We start from the raw sequence: 17,114 nt of genomic DNA on the forward strand, positions 1-17,114 counted from the left end.
ACAGTGCCATTTATTAATGAAACAGTATTTTGCATCCTCAGTGGTGCCCTGTTTTAAGCTCAAGTAACACCTGTCTTTAGAGGGACACGGGTGGCGCTGTGGGTTAAACCACAGAGCCTAGGACTTGTCGATCAGAAGGTCAGTGGTTCGAATGCCCGCGACGGGGTGAGCTCCCGTTACTCGGTCCCTGCTCCTTCCAACCTAGCAGTTCGAAAGCACGTCAAAGTGCAAGTAGATAAATAGGTACCACTCTGGCATTGGGAAGGTAAACGGCGTTTCTGTGCGCTGCACTGGTTCACCAGAAGTGGCTTAGTCATGCTGGCCACATAACCCGGAAGATGTATGCCGGCTCCCTCGGCCAATAAAGCGAGATGAGCGCTGCAACCCCAGAGTTGGCCACAACTGGACCTAATGGTCAGGGGTCCCTTTACCTTTAACACCTGTCTTTATAAAGATGCACATGAGCCACTATAAACCCACGAGACTACGGACCAAAACAATAAATTTTAAAAAATCCATGCATACTCCTTCTCCATCACCAACCCCCCCCCCCAGTTATTTATCCACAAATGTGAATAATTCCATTTGTAGCTCTATCATTACAGATGAATTCCTAAAGAAAGCAAGCTGCAATTTTTACAAGTATTTGTAGTGAAGCATTTATAAAAAGCAAATAAAATGGCATTTAAGGGCTGGAGCAATACATGGCCACTTGTAAGCACCTTCCCGTGTTAATAAGACCGTGCTCAGTAATTATACTTTCATATTACCATGACATATAAATAAAATACTTGTCTCTACAAAAAGATACATTAGTATTAAGTGGCTTATGTGTAAAGTTGCCCCCCATTTACTTGTCGTGATTTACTGTAATTGTTACTTTAACCATTAATGACTAACACACACCATTTTACGGCTAAACACCATCTTTTAAATAATCCTGTAATGGTGGCTATAATATTCTAAAATACTTTTGACTAATCAAGGCCTTAAACTGCTTATAATGAGGGTTATTTTTGGTTTTGTCTGAGTACTTCTAAAGTAGATGAAGAAATTATTTCCATGTGTAACTGCAGCTGAAGGTAAAAGGAAGAAAAGAGGCAATTACAGAGGCGTTCTCTGTATCTTGCTGAAAGATTTCTTCAAAACAAAGTCTTAAATACATGACAAACCACACAGCAAAGACAGCATACCCATTTTCCCAGTTGCGCATGGTCACACAGAAGGCTTATCTCTCTTAATTTTGTAACCCGAGTGTAATGAAATGGGTGATTTAGCCATCTCAGTCTAACTTCAGCAAATATTTGGGTAAACTCCTATCCAAACAATAATAAATCAGGTTAGGTGACATAGATCCTCATGATGCAGCTCCTCTGTTCAAAGCATAGCCATTTAGAAAATAAAAATAAAAATACATGGGCACATATAAGGATTTCAAGTTGGCTCCAACCTAAGGAAGCTGGCCTTTTCACTGCGCAGGACTTAGCTGCCATTATGAAGCCAACAAGGAGCTTGTCTACACAAGCGCACAAACACACCTGTCAGCTTCTCTTTTATCTCTCTTCCAGGACAACAGATTTGCCTCAAATTTGCCACCCCAGCCAACCGCCCCATTTGTCCTCCCGTAAATACGACTCTGGTTATAGTTACTGCGTGGTCTAAACAGAAGAAAATATGATTATATATTTTACTCAGTGGCATACCCAGTCTTCACCACACCATTTTATCCTTACAATAACCCTGTGAGGTAGCTTAGGCTGGGACACAGCAACTTGGCCCAAGGTTACCCGGTGAGTTTCATGGCTGAGTGGGGATTCAAACCCTGGTCTCCCAGGTCATGGTCCAGAATTCTAACCACTACACCACGCTGGCGCTCTCAATTGAGTACCGGAATACATTTAGTACATTTAGAATGCACTCGGATTTAGCATTGAATGCATTTTATGAACAAGCTCTTTGGCTCTTGTCTGCCCCAAAAGTTTAGTTGTGTGTCCCCCACCCACCCACCCACATAAACACGCTAACCACTGCGAGTGGCAAACTGGCATTTTTATTCTTATTTTTGTCAGTTTGGATCGAATTTCTGCCTGAAGGCAGCCCTGTTTAGGGAAGTTTTAAATGTTTGATGTTTTATTATGTTTTTCATCTGTTGGGAGCCACCCAGAGTGGCTGGGGAAACCCAGCCGGATGGGTGGGCTATAAATATTATTATTATTATTATTATTATTATTATTATTATTATTATCCATCCCAATTGCAGCTGTGTGACCCCAAAGCCCCAAGTAGTGCTGAGGACAACATAGGTTGTGAGCCAAGGTGGGGAGACTCTACATAATTGCGATGCCCATTGGCTATAAACAATATTGACTGATTGACTCTGCATAAAAGGGCTTTGAAGACAGAAAAGCTAAAGGAACAGGGACTGCAGAAGGTCAATGAAATGCAGATATAAAGCTGGTAATGTGCTGAGAAACAAAAAACTGAAAAACAAGAGGCAAAGGCTTGATGAAAGGGGAACAGAGGAAAGAAACTAGGAGCTCCTAAGCTCACCTTGTTTCCATCGCTAGACCAGTGTTCAGGCTAAAAGATCCAAATGAATTTTAAAAATCCACAGTGCTTTAAAAAACAAACACACACACACACAATTTACCTCTACAGAAGACTCTGTTTTCATTCCACTTGCAGGTCTGGAGGTATTTATGTTTTCCCATTTTTCTGGAGGCCGGATCTGGTAGTTGACTGTGTGATAAAGAATCTAAGGCAAAACGAATAACCTAGCTGTTAAATTGTTTATTATAACTTATAAGTTATAAAGTGTGGTGAGCCACTTCCCTTCTGAAGATTGCTTATTTAAAGCCCAGCCACCTCTGTCTTATGTGCAGACGGTGGTGTACCCCAGGGTTTTGTGTGTGTGTGTGCATACACAAACACAGTATCAAGTTCCAAACAAAATTTTAAAAAGAACCAGATTTCTGATACCGGAGGATCCACAAACCTCATCTATCTGTTCATCTAAATCTAAAGAAAGATGTAGCATTGGCTGTCTCTAAATAGATGACAAGTCAGATATCAAACAGCACTTACAATGATGAATAAATAAATGAAAGAACCTGGCTGGGATGGGTGAAGGTACACTGTTAAACGCATTTTATGTATTTCATGAGAATAGTGGCAAAGTATGACATCGTCATAGAACTAGTAATAATATACCATGAAGGATTATGATGGATGTGATTCTTGATAGCAAGAAACTTGGGGCCCCACCTGGAGGAAACATTTAAATTGGTATCATAACCACTTTATGCAGTCATGGCTTCTTGCAAAGGATCCTGGGAATTGTAGTTTGTGACCCGTGGTGGGAGTTGTTAAAGGTAAAGGTAAAGGTACCCCTGACCATTAGGTCCAGTTGTGACCGACTCTGGGGTTGCGGCGCTCATCTTGTTTTACTGGCCAAGGGAGCTGGCATACAGCTTCTGGGTCATGTGGCCAGCATGACTAAGCCGCTTCTGGCGAACCAGAGCAGCGCACGGAAACGCCGTTTACCTTCCTGCCGGAGCGGTCCCTATTTATCTACTTGCACTTTGATGTGCTTTCGAACTGCTAGGTTGGCAGGAGCAGGGACCGAGCAACAGGAGCTCACCCTGTCACAGGGATTCGAACCGCCGACCTTCTGATCAGCAAGTCCTAGGCTCTGTGGTTTAACCCACAGCGCCACCCGCGCCCCTTGGTGGGAGTTGTTAGCAGGCCCCTATTTCCCTCACAGAATGGCAGTTCCCATTCCTCTGGGAGAAGAGCAATGGGCTGTTAAACCACTCTGGCAATTGTCTAACCCTGCCAGGATGCCTGCAAGGGTCTAATGATACTTAAGCTGCTCCCCTGATGCTAATCCGTTGGGTCCCGATAAGGAGGCTTCTTGAAACAAATCCCCTTGTCCCAGAGAGAAAGAAACGCCTGTGAGGGCATACCTTTCACTGACACCTGACACACAGAGAGCCTACTTACAAGGCTTGTTTAATAACAGCTACCGTATAAATTAAAATGAGCTTGAAACTCCTGTTTTACATTTTTCAATGGGCGCAGGCTCACTCTGACCAGCGTTGTAACTCAAGGGCTTGGGACTCTAGGACTAACACCAATTTTGAGAAAGAACTGTGGAAGCCACATGTTGAAAATGGAACTTCATTCAAAACCAAAACCATATACCATATTTTTCCGTCTATAAGATGCCCCCATGTATAAGATGCCTCCTATTTTGGTGGACTCCGATTTAAGAAAATGGGGGGAGGTGTATCTGTGTATAAGATGCCCCCAAATTTTTGACATTATTTTTTAGGGGGAAACCTAGACTTATACATAGAATAATACGGTATATATAAAGAACAAGATTTCAACCCAGGTATTTGCTAAAAGCAGTATTTCAGTCCAGTAGCAACAAAGCATAGGAGATATGACTTCAGAACAGAATTATTTTTGTTTCGTTGTGCATTTTAAACAAGGCTTTTAGAGAATCTAGACAGACCTCAGTTTGCAGAGCACTGCTCGCTGCCAGAAGCGGTTCAATGGCACTTGGGGGACAATGTGTCAAAGCATAGGCTATGAGCTCCTGTCGGACGGCCATGTCTTGGTAACCTTCGGCTTGTCCTAACTGGCTGCAAACCTCCCAACTGTTAGAGTACCCTGATATGGATGAAACAAAACAAAACAATTACAAAACTGAAATTAAGATCAAAGATTGAGAAAACTCAAATTAAGGACTGAGATTACAATGAATCAATCAGAAATTGAAATTACACCAGCATTTCAAATTTGAAGAGTACCACAATTCAGTTTTCAATGGAATGGTTATGAAAGCCTGACCTCATTCCATATCAGATACATTGATTCTGTACCCTGCATATGAATTTTAACAGCTCAGAAACATGATCATGTCTGTACATTAGCTATCAGAGACACCATCCTGCCTTCAATTTATTCTTTCTGTATAGAACCCAACTACATTTCATTACTACACAACTTCCATCACCCTGCAGCAGACATCACCATGAAATGCTTCAAAAAATAGAACAAAAAGAGGAACCTCATGTATCCAACTTTGAGGCTGATGCATTCAAAAAACCGTAATTTGCCAGCTTGCATAAGGATAAAGAGTTTTATTCATCCAATTTATATTCTACAGTAAATGCGCTGAAATAGACTGTTTAAATTAATCGTTTCTCAAGTGCCTTGGATTCAGTGGCTCTACTCTGATAATGACTTCATCAGGGTCCTCTCAAAATATTTGCCATTTTATACAATGTCAGAAAATCCACAAGATAATTTTTGGGGGGGAGGTTGGGGAGGGGGGTAGAAGAGGAAATTCATTCCCACCTGAAGCCATAAGCTCCTGGCAATGCATATTTGCTGCTTTGTAATCCTGAAACTGAAGAGCTTGTTCAACTAACAGAATCAAAACTTGTCCTTTTCTCTCCATCTGGTCATCACCTACAAAAGTTAGCAGAATTATTGTTAAATGATTAGAAAATCAACGTCGGATTAGTAATAATAAATAAGTAACGAAGAATGTGATGGGCGGCCCACACAATTATGTGTGAACACAATGCAAAGGATGGCAATAGCAGGAAGAGGAAGAGGTGCCACCAAGCAAATCGACCAAAATAGTTCATTTTAAAGCTCCAAACCAGAGTCTATTCAGACCCTGAATCTCCCACTACAGTGGTACCTTGGGATGCGAACGGGATCCGTTCTGGAGCCCCATTCGCATCCTGAAGCGAACACAACCCGCGTCCCGCCATTTCCACGCATGCACGTGACGTCATTTTGACCGTTACTTCTGGGTCACCACGGAGTGCAACCCAAAAATACTTAACTTGAAGCACATTTATTTTTGTGTCTTCACAAAACCAAAGAGGTAGTTGAGAGCCTTGGGCCACACTCCAAGACTGTTATATACAAGTATAGTACATTCTAGAGCAGAGTTTCCCAAACTTGGGTCTCCAGCTGCTTTTGGACTATAACTGCCTTTATCCCTAGTTAGCAGGGCCAGTGGTCAGGGATTATGGAAACTGTAGTCCCAAAACAGCTGGAGACCCAAGTTCAGGAAACTGTTCTAGAAGGTGAGGAACCTGTGGCCTTCCATGTGTTGTTGACTTGAATGCCTGACCATTGGCCATGTTGGCTGGAGCTGGCAGTCCTAGGCTGCACACACAGTAGACATTTAAAGCACATTCATCCTACAAATAATCCCGAGAACTGTAGTTTGCCCCTCACAATGCTGCAATTCACAGCATCCTGAACAAATCACAGCTCCCAGGATTCTTTGGGGTAGTGGGATGTGTTTTAAATGTGTGGTGTACAACATCTGGTGCACCGCAGGTTCCCCGTTCTAAAATAAGGGATAACTTCAAAATTAGGACTATAAAGCAATTGTGACCTTTAAAACCATTGCAGCTGAGGTGAAATGCATGTGGCTTCCATGGGGTCCTACACTTTTCCTAACAGATTTAAAACCCAACTGGGAGACGAGCCTCTCAACCGCCATGAGAGAATGGAAGGAGCCATAGCCCAATGTGAGTGCTTAATGTAAGTTTCTTAAATTGTTCCTCAGGTATCCGCTAAGGCAATAAATAAAGAATGATTTGTTTCTGTTTGAAAGGAACGTGGACGTACTTAGATGTGGGGGAGAAATTACTTTTCCTTAATGGAGCCTGAGCAGTTTGCCGAAGCGAAGTTAGCAATAAACGACAACTGTAGCCTCTTTCTTGCTCCACGTATTTTTACAAGAGTTATCAAAAATGCAGGAATTATCCTGTGACAGTCTCCTTTTCCCTGACAGTTTCCTCTAGTTTCTGCTCCTTGCTGGTACAGTGGTACCTCAGGTTACAGATGCTTCAGGTTATGGACTCTGCTAACCCAGGAATAGTACCTCAGGTTAAGAACTTTGCTTCAGGGTGAGAACAGAAATCATGCGGCAGCAGCGGGAGGCCCCATTAGCTAAAGTGGTACCTCAGGTTAAGAATGGCCCTCCGGAATGAATTAAGTTCTTAACCCGAGGTACCACTGTATACTAAAAGCATCATGACTGGAGCTCCTGAAACATGCAGTTTGAATTGTTCAATTTAATTTAATGAGCTTTTCTGCAGGCTTCAGAATGGCGTCGCTTGAAGCCATACCCCGCTGAAGATTTTTCAAGTATCTCCCTTTCATTCTTCCAATCAAACCAGCCCTGTGACAGCCTCATGGAATCCTGCAATGGAAAGTGTGCGTATGTACATATCGTTAAGGACTATAAAAGCAAAATTGTTTCCTAATGACAGTTTTATGCTTGAACGCCTGACAGGTACAATTTAAAAAGTCAAATTGCCACTTTAAAAGGACGCAATGAGGCCTTAACAATCTTCTCCCTCCTGAATCGCCTTTGCTGTTTAAACACTGATCAAGTGCTATGTCTTAAGACATGGAACACCCAGAACCGGGCAGGTGGTCCTGTCTGCTGTTCTGAAGAAGACTGCATGCATCTGCGGGAAGAGTTTAAATAATTTGCAAAGGACACACAAAGACTCTGCTCATCCTCCCTGGTTTCTCAAATGATAACATAGGAAAAACACTAAAACAGAAACAGGAGTCTATCCCCCCCCCCAATATTTTTTTTATTCATTTTATAACACAAATAAAAAACACAGACAGAAAAGACAAACAATACGAACAAATTCTTGTCATACCCTTATTTTCCTAAACATTGTTAAGTTGGCTTCCCCAAGTCCCACCTATCTGATTTTCATTTTATTTCATCTTTAGCAGTTTACATATATCATAATTTTTAACCATCATTTTTTAAATCATACTTAAAATAACTTCACATTTTATCACTTACAAATAATACTATTTTGAAATACCCTATCTTCTACTTCTAACCCTACAGCCCATATCCACTTCCCAAGTTATTCTAGGGTTTAAATATTAGCATATTTTTTCAAATATTCCTTAAACTTCTTCCAGTCTTCCACCATTTCTTCTCTCTGGTCTCGGAGTCTCCCGGTCAGTTCGGCAAGTTCCATATAGCCCTTCATCTTCAGAAACAGGAGTCTAAGGGAAGAATTCCCCTCTGGACCATATTTCAATGGTGGGTGAGGTGAAAGTGGATGGAGCAATGCATGCAAATTTTACCTTTTCACAGTAGGGTAGTTTGCACGTGCGCACACACAATCTTCCATCCGGGAAAGAAAGAGGCATTATCAGAGTGTGAGGACACATGACAGCCAGGCAAAAAACCACACACTCAAAGATGGCAAGAGGCAGGGCCAGGATGGTCAATGAAGAGGTGTGGCTGCAGACCCCTCCAAGGGCCAGATTGGTAAGTTTGGAGGGCCACATTCCCCTCCCCTGGGCCTGTCCATCTCTCCTTTATTAGAACACTTGAACACTTATTAGAACACTTGGACACTGCAAGACTATGCACTGGGCATCCAGAAAGACATTGCAAGCATCGTTTCCCCTCAAACAACAACAACATCATTCCACGTGAAGGGAAATCTGGTGCGGCCAACGAATATTAAGAACATCTCCCTTCAAACAAACCATGTGGGTTTTAGTCATTTGCATGAGTAAAACAACAGTGAGTATTTCCTTTGTTGTTTACGTGATGCGCCCATATGTTATAGGAATCATCAGCTAAATCATCTTAGAATACGCATTCCTCCTTGTGTGTGAAAGCGGAGGGATGCTTCTTAAAATGGCGGTTGCCATCTGCAAGTTTTTAGTATGTAGTTCTATTCAAAACAATACACTTTGAAAAATTGGGTGCCCTGTGAATTTACTGCCTTGAAACACACAGACACACAGACACACACACACACTTTTGATCAGCTAAACAAGCAATCTTAACTGATTAAATGATGAAGTCTACTTGGAGTGGTTATGGGATAGGGAACTCTTGTATGGCAGGATTTGCCTGCTGAGGAGAGGCTAAGTCACACTGCAGATGATACCAGAGGGATGGACTTCATCTCATGCTGAGCCCAGAGCTTGGAACAGTCATAAACTACGAATGCAAAAAAGAAAAACCCATACCACTCCATAAAAGAGGCTCCAATTGGTAAAATTACAACTGTGACCTGTTAAAGAACAACTACCACCATGGATGATAAGAAAAGGTTGTTCTACCACACCCGGCACGTGTGGGTTCACGAGTAATATATAATCCTAATTACTGTCTGAATAGACCACCCCACCCCCCAAACAGCTGAGAATGAAAATTTATAACAGTCTTGTTTCCCACTGGTTCAAGTGAAGGACATTCTTAACTGATGATATCTGGGAAAGAGTGGAAAACCTCCCTAGGGCAGGATTTCTGCTAAGCTACTACCACCTGCAGAGTTCATATACCAAATGCCGAATCTGCAAGCCGGTGCAACAGGGCCTTAGGTCCAAACAAATTTCTATGTAGCAGCATGATTGATTTGCTCGGCTGAGGGACAGCTCTTGTAGGCAGTAAAAGCTCGCTGCCCTGCAGTATGCATGGGCTGCAATGCCCCTCGTTGGGAAAAACCTTTGCACATCTGAAATTGCTTCAGGTGGAAACACTCGCTCTGAGCTAGGCCATTCTAAAGGAATTCGAGATTGACCTGTCTAGAATATTTTATTGCAGAAATGTAGAGCTGATGCCTTTGGTGGTTTTTAAAATATGAGTCTACCGGCTGCTCAACACCAGAACCACTGAAGAACAGTGGGAGGTTCCTGCAGTCGTATTCCCCATACTAACTACCGAAATTGTTGCCAAAAAAAATCACCTTCCACACAACGGAAGTGCTCAGAAGAGGGGTGAAACCTGGGTATACAATCCTTGTACCAAAACCAAAACCCAATCATCATCTAGAAAGACTTTGAAGGGAACAGATATCTGCCGATAATAAAGGTTGCATCTTTACTTATTGCTCAGAATGTAAGAATTTCTCTTCAGATTCGGGGGCAGAAAACCTCTTTTAATCACCAGTGCCAGAGCTGGCATTAGCTTGCTAAACTAATTTCATTCCCATGAATGTCACTGTCATTTTGAAGCAAAAATTAATTAGAAAGGATTTCTGAAATTAATGACTCAAATAGCAATTCTTGCAGCTTGTGGCAGCCCTGAATAACATTTGTGCCAGGTCTTTTTAACGTTATGAGGCAATAAACAAACAGTAATTAAGAATCGCTGCTCAAGATTGCTTTGTCAAAAGATAAGTGGTCCTAGATTCCCTGCACCTTTGAAATTGCCCTCCAAATGCATATATGTTACAGAATTTAGCCGTTAAAAGTAGATGTTTGAGGAAAATATAGGCCCCGGGAGCAGAAGGCCTCTTTTCATTCCTTGCGGAGACTGGCATCCAGCAGAAGGTCTCAATGGAGTATGGGCAAGGGGACTTTTGCATGCTCCTTATACTGCTCCAGAGGGTCCTCCAAACCACTGGAGCAGATTTTCAAGGAGCAAAGAAACTGGTGCTAAATGCTGTCCCTGTTCTGTGACATAGGAATGCCTTTAGCCGATCTCTGCCTATGGGATGCTCCCACCAGATAACCTTTAACAAAGATCTAAGCCAGTGTTTCGAAAACTAGGTTCTCCAGCTGTTTTGGGACTCCAATTCCCCATATCCCTGACCACTGGGTCCTCCTATCTAGGGATGACGGGAGCTGTAATCCAAAAACAGCTGGAGATAGAGTGGCATGGAAGCTTTCTGCCTTTTGCAACACTCAAAAATAAAGATGATGAACAATATTGCTCAACCAGCTCCAAGAAAAGATCTTGGGGGTGGTTTTAGAAGGCCTCAATTGACGGACAGAGATGGGAAGGTAGTCACAAAGATCTCAGATATGATGTCTGAAATTCCTGGAGGGCAAGGAATGCTAAAGGGGTTCTTGCCAGAAGATCAACAGGATTCCTGATGTTTATGCTTAATGTTATGGGAGATAGCAATGGTGCAAGGGACTGGCAGGACACTGGTGTGTGTGAACTAGGGGAAGGGGGACTGATCTGGGAGAGGGGGTGGTGGTCTGTGGGGACCTCTACCCACCAGGAGGCAAACATCAGGGGCAGGGGAAACTTCAGAGATGGAGGAAGAGGAGGAAGAGGCAGGGCAGGTAAATGCACCACTGTCTCCCGGAACCAGGAGAGAACTGAAATAGAAAAAGCAGAGGCAGCTTGCATGCAGGCATAGTCTCCGGCTACGTGAGTACAGCCTGTTTGGAGAAGGTACATATACTGGTGGAGGAGTAAGGGTCCTCAGTTTCGGCAACTGCTCTATAGACGGCGGACTTGGAAATAGCTGCCTAGATGCTAGACTGGTGTGCGTAGGTCTCCAGAGCTGTAGAAGCAACTGCGTTCTTTGACAACAAAAGTGTTAATTCTGCTGTGTGCTTTCCTTTGGGCTGGAAAGCACCCTTGGCAGATGGGCAGGGGAAGTCAAGGCATCCTGCCATCTGATTTAGTGCCCCAGCCAGATTTCCAATGGAGCAAATTTCATCAGGACTACAGAAGAAGAAACTCCTTCCTTCCCACTTTCTAAAATTCCAATAATTATCTTCTTTAAAAAATAATCATAAAATGTTAAGTGAAGAGACACACTTAACATTATGCTCTGTTTGGATATCCAGTAATGCTTGGAATCGGGGAGGGTTGCATGGGATAACTTGCCCCCACCTATCAAATGTGGGATTCTTCCCCACCTATGTTCAGTGTTACAGGTGAGATAGCAGACCTATAAACACACACTTGTATATACTGTATGGTATGTGGGTCTCGCTGTCTCTGCTGAATTTCAGTATTCTGGATCTGCCAGTAGTTATCATGGTCCCTATGTGTTAGTTGTTCCACTTTATATAGATGTTTCAGAGGGTATATTGCCTGTGCCACTCTAAAAACTGTATTTTATACTGTATTTTTTGGCATTTTACTTTTATTTGTGATCTTTTTTAGGATGTTGCAAACCATATAGAGGTACAGTCGTACCCTGGATCCCGAACGCCTTCCTACTCAGACATTTTGGTTCCCGGACTCTGCAAAACCAGAAGTGACTGGTTTTCAAACCAGTCCGGTTTGCAAACGTTCCGGTTTGCAAACATTTTTTGGAACCCAAATGTCCGACGGGGCTTCCACGACTTCCGATTGGCTGCAGGAGCTTAGGTTTACTTTAACCAGAGTTTGCTTCAGAAAACCCAAAGCAGTGTCCCAACTCCTTGAACATCCAACTTACTAGCAACAATCGCACACAATGCCAGAAATGAGGTAAGGTCAGGAAACATTGGTTTTAAGTATGCCCAAGCCGTGCTGTAATAGCTCCCTTTTGCTACTCTTATTCTTATAGCAGAGAACACTACAGGTTATATGGAACGCTCTTGGTTATATGGAACAGCACCTTCCGCCCTCATATAATAAAGAACAAATAAGTGTAATCTTGATTTTTACATTTTAATTTATGGCCATGGTTTATAGGTGCCATTAAGTTTTATTGGAGGCAACATTCACATAATATAGTAAAAGCTTTGTCAGCGTTTCCATTAGAGGCCATGCACTGCAAGAGTTTATTAACCAATTTAGGGAGTTGCACTCTTGAAAGCTGAATATGGATGCTTTATATCCAGCATAAGAGTATTAGAGGAAGAACAGTGCTAGTTGTATTGGTATGAAAAAGGAGGGGGGAAACCTTCCAGAATCAGCTTTAGTTTTTTAGGCTATTTCTTGGGAATTTTAAAATTACCGTATTTTTCCATGTATAAGACTATATTTTTTCCTAATTTTTTGAAGTTTAAAATAAGGTGTTGTCTTATACACGGATAGTGCATTTTCTTAATTTTGGGTTAAAAAAAAATAGGGGTCGTCATACATGGAGGCGTCTTATACACAGAAAAATACGGTAATCTGCTTCTTTTAAAATCAAGCTAAACCACTGTAAATCTCAAACGTTCTGTGCTGTTAGAAACAAAGTTCACATTTATACACACACACACACACACACATATATATATATATATATATGCATGCGCTTATCCTTAGGAGTGCTTCGGATGCAACAACATTTGAGGCAAATACTGCTTTACTGGACAAAGTTCTTTGAAAATAAAATTCTTCAAGTTTGTCTGACAACCAGTTTCCGACAGCAATTGTCTGAAATCGCACTGTGACAATCGCTGCTGCCACTCCTTGCGATTTGTTAACACATTCTGCAGCAATTTGGCTTTTTTTCTTTAAGCCAAAGTAAAGGAGTCAAAAAGATGAGGTTCACATTTCAGCTGTAAGCCTTTACAAGCTGTTATTCTAAAGACCCAAGACCATCGTTCATGCTTGGCTACCACAATCTGGCCGTACTGGCAATCCTGTCTTCCCTAAATCTTCTGCTGATTTTCCCGCCTGGGGAAAGGAAGAAGTGGTTAAAGTGAATTTGCTAGGCTCCCCTTTGGGGGAGGGGGGAGAGCACAATCGGAAGAGCTGGTTTTGATCTATAAAACCCATACAGTGCAATTTTATATATGTCCAGTGAGAAGTAAGTCCCATCAAGCTTAATAGGACTTTTCCATAGGTGTGTGTATAGGACTGCAGCCTTAAAGATTTGAGGCGGCCATTGTACCTATCTAGCAAGTGCCCCATCCGAGAACATGTAGGTCACCAAGAAAGGCATTCCTCACAATGAATAAGGAGAGCCAAGGTTCAAACACCTGGAGAAGGCAGGTCTGTTTGCAGTTATACCTGCCGTGGTGGTCACATCCATTTTCCCTTTCTACAACGTGCTCTAAGTGGGATTGCTCATGGAAAGAACTCAGAAGCTTTAGCTGGTGCAAAATGCTGGGGCAGCTTTCCGAAGCATATTGCTCCAGCAGGCTGCAGAGCTTCCAGACAGGAGCAATTTGCATGTATTTGCATGTATTAACCCATGAATGCATGCTGGTTTGCATGAGTTAACCCATGAACGGCTTGGTACCTGCCATTCTGACTTTGAAGGTGTAATGTCACTCTTCCAATTCATTGCGACCAGAATCCTGGCTGCAGATGTTGCGTACATAAAGAGTAAGGTGAAAAGAGCAGGTAAAAATGGCAGAATACATCCAATGGCCAAAAACGACGGGGAGAGTCAGAGGGTACTCAATGCAAAGGGTGAATAAAGAATGGATAGTATTTAAAGAATATTAGAAAAACTACTATGAGAGCAAAAATCTCCTGGCAGACCTTGAATGATTCTTGTAATGTATAGATAATAAACTAAAGAATTTTTCTCTGAAGGAAATTAAGGAAACAAAGTACAATAACATGATACTGTGTGAGAAATAACAAATGAGATTCAGTTTTTTTAGAACAATCGCAAGTTTATTTTATATTTCTTATCTTTATTCTTTCTTATCTTTATTTTTTCTTTTCTTTTTTCTTCTCCTCTATTTTTTGTTGTATTTTTCTTTTTTCCATGTAGTGTATGTGCATAAATTGTAACACGGTAAACTGTTGTGTAAAGATGTGTTGAACATTTAATAAAGATTTAAAAAATAATAATAAATGAATGGCTTGGTACCAGGACCAACTATTCCCCCCTTAGAGTCTGGTTTCACCATTAATCATTGGAGGCTTTGAACATCGTCTCTTTGCCTTCAGAGGAACCAAGACCTCTGAAGGTGTCATTTGGAAAGCCTGGTCTAGTTCACCTAGTCGGCTCCCTCTCTGGCAGTGTGTGAAATTCCCCTTGCTCTAGGCGCATTTTGGGACAGGGAATTTCCTTAGCGCAAGCAGTTTCTGAGCTCACCTAAGACTTCAGATTAAAACTGCAGAGTGGAAGGAAAGGAGGACCTTTTTCTGCCTCCCCAATTCCAGCTACTCTCTGAAGACTGGAGAAGAGACCCTCTTAAGAATATTAGGGGGCAGGCAGGCAGCGGAAAGACTAGACCAGGCATAGGCAAACTCCAGCCATCCAGATGTTTGGGACTACAATTCCCATCATCTCTGACCCTGGTCCTGTTAGCTAGGGGGTGATGGGAATTGTAGTCCCAAACATCTGGAGGGCTGGAGTTTGCCTATGCCTGGACTAGACCATGTGAAAAACCAACGTAAGATTTAGCTGCAGTTCGTTCGCTTTTGGCTTTGTATTCTTGTTGTAAAAAAGGCAAGTCTAGACATTCTGTTGTTGCGCCCGCAACCTAGGTTTAAGGTGCCATTTAGCTCCTGGCTTTCATATCTCAGTTTCTAATGCTGTTCTTTGAGGAACTAGTTGTTTCAATCGTTCTCCTGCTGCCGAGGTTTGTTTTGCTGTTTCTCTCATTTATTTTAGCTATCTGTAATTAATTCCATTTCACTATCCCAATTTTATTGTGCATTGGGGGCGGGGGTTGTTGTAAGCTGCCTTGCTGTTAAACTGCAGGGGGTACTATTTCCAAAAAAGAGAGAGAAAGAAATCATAAATGTGTTTTGTAAATACTGTTAAGACTATTCTATCTCTCTCTCTCTCTTTCTGAAAGACTGGGGAATGGTGGTAGTAGAGACCCACACAGCAAGCGGTGGCCCTTGGCCAAGTAGCCGTCTTGTGTTCTCTCTCTCTCTCTGACACACACAACATTGCAAACCCAGAGGGGAGAGAGAAAAAGTTTAAGGAGTGGTTGCTGTAGATTTGTGACTAACTAGCTGGGCAGGGCTGCACGTTCCTTCCTCAAAGTAGACCTCCAGCAGCAATAAAAGAGGGTTCAAGATGTTTTCATCTTTGATGGTTTAAGAGGATATATTTATGCTGCTTTTATATAAAAACGCTATTATTACTTCAGGAGGAAGGCAGTCTATAATTAAAATAAATGTTCTAACAAGCCACCAAGAACAGAATGCAAGGAACACCTAGGTTTTCCTGAGTATTTGCAAGCTGCTGTAGACTTTAATGTGAAGGGCAAGAACATATCCAGCATAGCATAATTTAAAGAGCAGAAGCCTAATTAAAGTCTTTGATAGTTATCTAAAGTTTGCAGTGTGCTTCAAACTAACGATCTATTACACTCTCAAGTATCCTGTGTGGGAGGTAGGAAGGTATACAAAATAGCTGGATAAGAAATTACACAGAGTTATAGCTGCCCCTCAGGGAGATGCAGTCTTCTAAATGAATTTGTGTAACAAAGAAATACAGGGATTCAAAGAATCTGAGAACGGAGGCCCATGGTGGTGCATTTTTTACTCATGTCAAAAGTGAACAGATTCAGACGCTGCTGTGATAAACATTAATGACAAAAAATGGGATTATTCCTACTTATATTATGAAACCAGCAGGACTGATGAACAATGACTCCATGAGGATATGTTTAAAGGCAAAAACACTGCCTACTATAACCAAAATAAAGTCACTACGTGATTTTTTTCTTTTTTTTAGATACAGAATTCAACCAGGATTATTATTACTTAACTCATTCAAGTGAACCCATGGCTTAAGCTTACTCCGAATGATATTTTAAACCACCCCCCGGCATCCTTAAATCCACCTCACAGATACCTGAGGTAAAAGTCACATTTTCACTGAGGTTTTTGAAAAGGAAATAAACAGTAAGCGTGTCTCCTAAGCACTAGGGTCAGGGCAATATCTGGTTTTCAACACTGTGATATATCACCAGCCAAACATCGTGCTATATTCACGATGTCTGAAATATGGATGGAGCTATGTAGAGGCACTGGTGGGCTTCACATTTTTTCCTGCATCGTGATTTTTGCACGCACGCACAGACAAGACATCATGATTCACAATATATCGCCAGGCTCAAAATTATGAAACTGATATTGCAATATCGACTTCAAACGATGCATACCACCCAGCCACACTGGCCACTGAGACTTACTCCCAATTACTCACATGAGCAAGGCAGCACAGGGGCAGACTGACAACCACTGGATTTAGAGACCTGATTTCCCAGGGCTGCAAAAGCAGAGGATGCTCCCCGCTTCAGCAAACTGTCCTTTGAAGCATGGAGGGTTGTAAAGATTGGCAAAGGAGATGTGCTGAAGTGTGATGGCAATCACACGGGCCAGCTTTCCCCGACCTGGTGCCCTCCAGATGTTTTGGACTACAACTCCCATAAGCCACAGCTAGCATGGCCAATGATGAGAAATAGCTGAAGCTGCAGTTCAGAATAGCTGG

General features: G+C 42.2%; 1 protein-coding gene across 2 annotated transcripts in view; it reads right to left on the reverse strand.

Annotated features, from left to right (window-relative positions):
* Nucleotides 1–17,114, reverse strand: part of NBAS (NBAS subunit of NRZ tethering complex) — a 180,351-nt gene that overhangs the window by 67,956 nt on the left and 95,281 nt on the right. For both annotated transcript variants that reach the window (XM_083495383.1, XM_083495382.1), the window contains exons 33-35: nucleotides 5,368–5,481; nucleotides 4,520–4,677; nucleotides 2,651–2,755 (exon numbers count right to left, since the gene is read on the reverse strand). In XM_083495383.1, the coding sequence (XP_083351509.1) occupies nucleotides 2,651–2,755; nucleotides 4,520–4,677; nucleotides 5,368–5,481 (377 nt within the window). The remainder of the gene's footprint in view (nucleotides 1–2,650; nucleotides 2,756–4,519; nucleotides 4,678–5,367; nucleotides 5,482–17,114) is intronic.

The sequence above is a fragment of the Podarcis liolepis genome (assembly GCF_965112155.1).
Source record: "Podarcis liolepis genome assembly, chromosome: 3".
Lineage (NCBI taxonomy): Eukaryota > Metazoa > Chordata > Lepidosauria > Squamata > Lacertidae > Podarcis > Podarcis liolepis.